The 8,117-nt window shown below is 35.5% G+C and overlaps 2 protein-coding genes across 5 annotated transcripts in view; one reads left to right on the top strand and one right to left on the bottom strand.

Moving 5' to 3' along the window:
• Nucleotides 1-5,077, top strand: part of mcidas (multiciliate differentiation and DNA synthesis associated cell cycle protein) — an 8,309-nt gene extending 3,232 nt beyond the window's left edge. Inside the window, exons 4-5 of one of the 2 annotated variants that reach the window (XM_073913468.1) lie at nucleotides 876-986; nucleotides 2,446-5,077. In XM_073913468.1, coding sequence (XP_073769569.1) covers nucleotides 876-986; nucleotides 2,446-3,054 — 720 coding nt within the window. In that variant the 3' untranslated portion in view covers nucleotides 3,055-5,077. The remainder of the gene's footprint in view (nucleotides 1-875; nucleotides 987-2,445) is intronic. The other variant, NM_001326497.1, reaches the window with a different exon arrangement.
• A 795-nt stretch (nucleotides 5,078-5,872) lies between these two features.
• The window catches only part of pstpip2 (proline-serine-threonine phosphatase interacting protein 2), a 42,039-nt gene continuing 39,794 nt past the window's right edge, over nucleotides 5,873-8,117 (bottom strand). For all 3 annotated transcript variants that reach the window (XM_009305134.5, XM_073914423.1, XM_073914424.1), the window contains 4 exons: nucleotides 7,965-8,034; nucleotides 7,818-7,852; nucleotides 7,656-7,726; nucleotides 5,873-7,494 (listed from right to left, as the gene is read on the bottom strand). In XM_009305134.5, the coding sequence (XP_009303409.1) occupies nucleotides 7,671-7,726; nucleotides 7,818-7,852; nucleotides 7,965-8,034 (161 nt within the window). In that variant the 3' untranslated portion in view covers nucleotides 5,873-7,494; nucleotides 7,656-7,670. The remainder of the gene's footprint in view (nucleotides 7,495-7,655; nucleotides 7,727-7,817; nucleotides 7,853-7,964; nucleotides 8,035-8,117) is intronic.

The following is an 8,117-nucleotide window of genomic DNA, read 5'->3' as shown; positions in this document are numbered from 1 at the left end:
ATATATATATATATGTATGTGTATATATATGTATGTGTGTGTGTGTATGTATGTATATATATATATATATATATATATATATATATATATATATATGTATATATGTATATATATGTATGTGTGTGTGTGTGTGTGTGTGTGTGTGTGTATATATATATATGTATATATATATATATATATATATATGTATATATATATGTATATATATATATATATATATATGTATATATATATATGTATATATATATATATATATATATATATATATATATATATATATATATATATATATATATATATATATATATATATAGTTTGTTTCATTTAATATAACAAAACAGAGATTTTGTCAGTGGCAAATCAATATTTAAAGCTTTAGTCAAATTAAAACCTGTAATAGCCCAACTTTAAGAACTTTAATAATCCACAAAACCAGTAGGTTTAAATAAGTCAACATATTTTAGAGAACTGGCGAACAGCAGAGTCATGAGAAAACATTGACACTCTGCAGCTGCCGATTTCCAAATGAAAAAATGTCCTATGTGACATAATTGATGACCACTTCTCTGTTTTGCCTTTTATTGCTTAGTGACTGAGAAATGTTCTTATCAGTGCATCCTTATATTTGTAATTCAAATACCTGAGCTATCTATTCACATTCAGCGGCATGTCACCGATAAAATGACATTTCATACCTGTGACAGAGAGTTATTCAAGTATGCGGACTGACTCTGAATGAGCTCATTATTTGTGGGATGTTTTGAGAGCACATGTTTGTGAATCACATCATCTCTGATGTCTCCATCACATACTTTGCTAATTGTTTTACTGAGTAATAATCATGTGCTTCTCTCTCTCCCCCCCTCTCTCCCTAGCTTCATGCCACACTCAGGAGAAAGCAAGAGGAAATATCTGCCCTAAAGGAGACCAATGCTCACCTGAAAAACCTGACTAAACAGACTGAATATTACGCCACAATACTAGATGTAAAGTATTGTTTAATTGTAAATAATTACGTGATGGAAAATAAGAAGACAAGACAGATACGAGTTCTTGTAATTGATGTATACGAAATGGTTCTCCATCCATGAATGGCAATTTTAAAACAACCAATCAGAAAAAATGCTTTCAATTCACAATTTTGTAAACAACATAAAATCTGAATTAATGTTGCTTACCTTTTTTACTGCACATTTCAGGAATTATTCTGAACCAGTTTTAGTTTATTATGTATAAAATTCTGAGCAAGAGTCAGGACGGTAAACCCTAAAGACTTAATGAAATGGGGTGTAAATAAATGAGTAAATTATAAGGAACAGGTGGACATAACAGGTTACCATGGTAACAAATAGTTAACTTATATTTCTATATTTATTTTAAATGTTTAATTGAAAATGCTTTTTTTCTGCAACATTAATGAAAATAAAAATCAATCAAATGCATAAGAAAAAATATATTAATATATTATTGTTCAGTAAAAACATTTCAATTTAAATTAATTAGGGTTTTTTATTAAACTCTGCATACGTAGTACCATGTCTGTGACATAATTTACTTCCGCATTCTTTAAATTTTGAAGGGCCCAATACCCTCATAAGTGGTTCCGTTCTTTTATCAGTTGGTATAGAATAACTTTTGAATAGATTATTGGGTCATTTTTCTTTATGATAACTTACATGTGCAGGAACCGCCAAAATTAATTACAGCAACCTAGACTACACAGAACCTAAAAGGTACACTTTCAAATTTGAGTTTACAAAAAAAAGCACCTCTTTTTTTGGAGAGGTTTACTATAAACAGACATCATATACAATTATTTTAATAACTTTACCAATAGAAGATGAAAACATGACCTCTCTGGACAGAAATTTAAAACATCGAGCAATCACTCATTTTGTAAACATCTAATCATATTTTCGCATCACCATACGGCAGAATTTCAATAGCACAAACTCTAGTGAGACCGCGGCTTTTCTAGATATACTTGAACCTTCCATACACGTGCTGTTGGAGCTAAACTCTGCAGGACTCCAACCCCTGTAATTGAAAAATGTCTCAAAAGATTTTTATATTACTAATTTTATAATATATATATATATATATATATATATATATATATATATATATATATATATATATATATATATATATATAGGTCTCAAAATAGTAGGAAACCCTTTGAAAGAAGTGTAGTGACTAAAACAATTAAAAACCAAGATTTGCTTTGAATTCACTCCGTTTTACTTGACTAAAATTGGGCCAAACTAAACACTTGCTTTGCCATAATTTAAGTAACTTTCAGTGTTCTCAGCCCCTTGTTTAGTAACCACTGTATTACACACACACATTAATGAAACTTCAGCAGCCAGAGGGCAGCAAGAGCTTTACACTGTCAGTGTCACACCCACAAATGACCGTTTGTCAATTTCACTTCCTGTGTTCTAGGCCCTGACAACATCGTTCCAGACAGACTCGCTGTCACAGTGCACTAATGAGTGGCTGAATGAAGATCATTCTCCAGAGCACTCCTGGATCTCTCTGCTGACTCAAGAGCAGCCATCAGATCCATCTTCCACAGCTTTAACTAACTCCAGCGCTGACACACAGAGCCCAGCATCAGAGGTCAAGCAGCATCTGTGGTCCAGCTGGATTGACCTTCTGTGTGGAGATGCTGAGGACTGTCCTACAGGCTCTAAGCGAATCAGGTTTGATAATGAACTTGAACAGCTTGATTTGAAGGCCCAGGATCAAATGGTTCCTGAGGATGTAACTAAAGAGTCAACCTTGGCTCAGGATCATCACCTTACGATGTCCTCTGAAAGGCAGAGGGTGAACATATTTGGGGCTTTTAATGGGTTTCAGGTTTTTACTGAAACCTCAACAGTCAAGTCTGATATAAACATCAGCAGCGATGGTGGGAAAGGTTTGTGTTTTAAGACCTCAATCAGAGACCATAGTACAGTAAAGACCAAGGTTTTCCCACATGGCAAGGCATTCACCTCTCACACACTAAGTGGATCCTGTCGGTTCCTTTGGGTTCCTAATGAGAGCTGAACCTAGGTGACTCGAATTGTTGAGTGAGTTGAAAAACTAACAGCATTTCATGTAGAGCCAAGGTGTTTTGTCCAGCTAAGACCAACCAAAGTACTTCATGTCCTGTAATCATGACACATCATTATGTGTACATAAACATGAGTCACATGACCTTCTCTGTGAAGATGCTAAAGCTCAGGCTTGATAATAACGTTGTACAACTAGATGTGAAATATCTGAAGAGCCAGGCTTTTATTTGACCTAAGATTGTTTCAGTACAATCTTTAAAAGTTATCTCACAGGCTCTTCCATGGAGCATCCATAGAACCATTTCACTCATTTAAATGGAAAAAGGTACTTCAGATTAGATTCAGAGTAGGACAAAAAATAGAACCCCCGACAGGTTTTGTGAAAACGCATACAAATGCCTTAAACTCGGAGGTGTTGGATGAAAAATACAGACTGTGGAATGAGTTTTTAACAGAAATATTCTGTAGGTTAAATTTATGAATGTAAAATTGTAAAAACCAACCCGGGCTCATTGTGGAATGTAGCCCCGCGGACGTTTCTGCGGACCGCGATTTACATCCCTGGAGGTACGTATTTGAGCGTTTTTTGTTTTCGCGGATCCGCGAGAGGCCGCTGTGCGCGCTTTTTTGCGTCTCGGGCGCCTCTCGGGAGCGCTTGCCGTTCGCGCCCGTGCTGTTCTTGCTTGAAAAGCCGCCGGATCGGCCGACTCGGCCGCCCTCACCTTCCTCCTCCTCCTCCTTCCCTAAACCCGAGCGGGGCTACGTTTCCAGAATTAGCTTGGGTTGGTAAAAACAGTAGATTACTGGCAACCACAGCTGCCAGTATTTTTCCGTAAAAAAGAAAAGAAAAAAAATAGCAAAATGTTTTTTTTTTGTGTCACCATTATGGAGGATAGTAGCGTCTGTGTTCAAGACAAAGATGAACTGAGCATATCTTATGTTGGGATGCATCTTCTGTTGTTTAAATGTAACTGTGTAGTTACTAATCCAGTGAAAATCTGTTTGTTAATTGCAATCACACATGAACACATTATTGCATTTAATGACGTTACATTTTTATGCAATAAGCTACAATTTAGTGAATTGAGCATTGTATCAGTTCATGAAATACGTTTTTTTTGTACATTTTAACAGTTCTATTAAACTTCTGTTTTTTATGGAAAGATTCTGGCAGCCACAGCTGCTGGTATTTTTCATTAATTTAAAAGATATTTTACACGATAAGAGTTTGCTAATTAACACTCTTTCAGTGTTGATAATGTTAACTCTTTCAAAAGTGTTATTTTAACACCTTTATAGTGGTTCCTATATAAACTCTTAGGGAGTGTTAATTTTAACTCTAAGGTAGTTAAATCTACTATCTAAAATTTGCAGTGTAGGTGCTTGTTCACACGAGTGACAGTCTCACAGTGTGAAATATCAAAGATGCCATCAGAGGGAATTGTCAATGAGACACTGACTGAAATATTAGACAAGCTAATGACCTGGGGATTCAAAACCTGCTTTGAGAAATGTGTTTTGTCTGAAAACACATCGATGATGACCTACAGCCAATGAGAGAGCAAGATAAAGGACAACAGGGACTTTGGCAAGAAGTTATAGAACACAAATTCTGGAACATGGATTTAGTTCCAAGAACAACAACAACTGTCTTTTTGTGCCATGAAATTTGTGAAATGGAGGACAGTTTGGAAAAGAATTAGCTGGAGCACCTATGTTTTTTTGATGTTTCATCTTCGCCTATCACAATGGGGTACCAATTTCAATATAATTTGAGAAGTCTGATTTCACCTGTGATCTTACACTATTTCCTTATCAGTTACGTTTGGTTGTAACACATGGCATACTGACTTTATGAACTCTGACCTACAAATTTGCATCGTGTGAATGCGAGGGCGAAATAGAAGATCAAAACTATACCTCTTGTGTAAAAAATGGAGCAACCGTTTGTTTCATCAGTGAGACAGTATCTTTCTGTGTCAAAGACAGTTTTAATAAATCTGTTTTTAAAGTTTTATATTAATGGTTGAGGTAATTTGTAGCATACCTGCTTGAAAACAAAGATCCCAAATCAAGGGTTTTTGCATGCATGCCATAGAAGAGTCAATCTTTGCATTCACCAAAGAACCTTTCTGTCAACATTTCTTAAAAGAACCATTTTCCTGGGGTTAAGGAGATTTTAACAACCTAAAGAAGCTTTCTACAATATAAAGGAATTCTAAAGGTTATATGAATGTTAAAGGGTCTTAATGGAAGAGTAGTGCCAATAAATAAACTTGACTTAAATACAAATGATAAAGACTGCACTCTAAGATCAAATCCATGAGTATATATTAGAAATATGCCCTGAAACAGTGAATCCGGGTCTTCAGACTCACATGACTAGTAGGCATCAGTGTTGGGCCTGGTTAGAGCTGAACTCTCCATTCCAAGAATAATGTTTCGGTCAGAGTATACAGTTTGTTCTCACCTCACATTCATAGTTTTGTTTAGAATATACATCTCATCCATTCAGATGGTCACAAGTGCAGACATTTAAAACTTTTCAAATATTTAAAAGCATTTACAGCTCACATCAGATCTGAATCTATCTCTGTATTAACCTATAAATGATGGACTTCTGGTCTGTCACTTGTTGCTTTAAAATTTTTGTGTAAATATTTAATATAGAATTTTTTTTTTTTGTTTGAATTTAGCCGAGAAACTTACTTAGTTCACTTAGCAACTTAGAAATAGATTTCTTTTCACACCTGAAACAGACACTCCATATGAGTATAATAAAGCTGACAGTTTATCACAGGTCAATGAGATGAAATAATATATACATTTATTGAAGCAATGTTTCCAGTGGTACTCTGTTCTGACAGTATCTAGAATTTTACATTACAAATAAATTATTTTTGTAGCCTTTAAAGTTTTTTTTTTCAAGTGAAATGTTTCATTTACACAACACTAGCTCCACCAAACTGAAATTAATGTTAGTTCTCATCATCTGCTTTTTATTGGTTGGCCAAAATGGTAGTCTTACTCCCAAACTCACACTATTGGCCAAGCCCAATCAAGCAGCTCAAAAAAACACTGCAATTCCATTCGATGCCACTAGTGCTTTAAAATCATTAACTTCACCTTTAACTATTTCTTAAAGGGCACCTATTTGAACCATTTTCAAGATTTAATATAAATCTTTTGTGTCTCCAGAACGTGTGTGTAACGTTTCAGCTCAAATTACCCATCAGATTATTTATTATACCTTTTTAAATCTGGGAAATGTCAGCTGTTTTAACATTATAGCTGTTTTTGTTGCCTGTGCATTTAATGCAAATGAGCTGGTTTTCTCCGCCCACCGTTCTCACGCGCGTGTCAGACCTGTAGCTTTCACCTAGACAAACAGCACAGTGAGAGACCAGAATGAAGCTAATCATTCTTACGATTTCCTAACGGTTGTTTGTTATATTTGTTGTGGAGTTAATTCAAGCCTTTCTGCAATGATGAGTCACACACAATGTTGTTATAAAGATTGCTCGTGCGCACACACACACAAGTTTAGCTTTGCTGTGCTGTTTTTGCACAGCAAATGTGACAGGATACACGTTAATATCCACTGCTGTATAGATATCCGTTATGTTAATGTACAAAATAAATCTGATTTAAGTCCACGATCCTAAATTGAAGCGTCTTCTTTTATGATTGTACTGTTATGCGGCTGTGGTGATGAATAACGTATTGATTTTAATGGCTTTATTGCAAATATGCACTGTTTAAATTTTTTTTTAAAACTTGTAAAACTCATTAATGATCACATTTGATGATGACTGATGATCGCAGCAAGCTGAACAGATCTTTTAACCCCAGTTGCTTTGCGCACGTCCTGTCTTTTTGATATGATTATATGCGTTACTATAGAGACATGATAATATCGAGCTGTCAATCAATTCAGTGGGTGGGGAAACCATGTTACGTTGTGGGGGACCTCAAAATGGGAGGGATTTGGATCCTATTTTAAGATCAGGAAATTTAAGAAAGAGACTTGTTGTGTTTAGATCACTCCAGTATAACTGTGTACACACTATACATACACACAGTTCTGTCCAAACAACTTACTAAAGATGATTTTTAGGTGCCCTTTAATTTATATATAGGTCAATCTTTTTTACAGTCATTAAAATACAAAGGTTTACACAATGTTGTTTTGATGATGTGATCGATGTAGTGACAACTTCTACGCAACAGTTTGCTAAGGGTGGATTTCGATTTAGCAAGTTAAAAATGTTTTTGTGGAAAAGGTCACCTTATTTTTACCAGGCTACGATATATTCTCACCCCATGATTTTAGGAAGCTGGCAGCAGCATTAGAAGATAACCAATGTGCTTGATGAAAAACCTCACAGATGCCTGATGTGATCCTACTGAGCAGCAGAAAGGCTCTAGAAGACTGCAAAAGACAAACAAAAAGAATAACTGAAGCACCATTTCCTCAATGGACCATTCAAAAGATTCATAAACAGCATTAGAAGCTGTATAATTCTTGGTCCAGCATTAATAAAACTATTTGTAAACCAATTGTCAAGAGTAAATTCCAGCGAGAATTCTTACAGAGTCACGTTCGGGTTAGTATCGTAGTATGCTGTACCCTGGCTCTGCTACAGTCGAGTATAGAGGATCGTCTGAAGATAGAAGATGAAGTGAAGAGTTGGGAATTGAGTAAACATCCAGAAAAGAATGTTTAAATATAGTGCACATGTAAGATTTGCATACTTCCTGCAGCTGGCGGTGGAGGTGCTGCTGCTCTCCTGGAAGAAATACAGAAAAGAGGCAAGATAGTATTAAAGGTGATGATTATATTCAGTAAGAATAATATGACTGATTGTGGAAAGTCTACATCTGTAGGGACTGAGGGTTCACCTGGGCGGTGGAAGTGAGCGAACGACACCAGATCTCTGATTGTTGTAGAAGTTCTCATATGGAATGGGTGCTGAGGACAGGTAAGTTTAATAAGCATTACATGCTGGAAATAATATTCAGCTTCTTGCAGACCAGTCGTTCACTTCCTAAGAC

The sequence above is a fragment of the Danio rerio genome, chromosome 10, assembly GCF_049306965.1.
Source record: "Danio rerio strain Tuebingen ecotype United States chromosome 10, GRCz12tu, whole genome shotgun sequence".
Taxonomy (NCBI): domain Eukaryota; kingdom Metazoa; phylum Chordata; class Actinopteri; order Cypriniformes; family Danionidae; genus Danio; species Danio rerio.
Note: the sequence above shows the minus strand (reverse complement) of the source record. Positions and strands in the feature narration are given on the sequence as shown.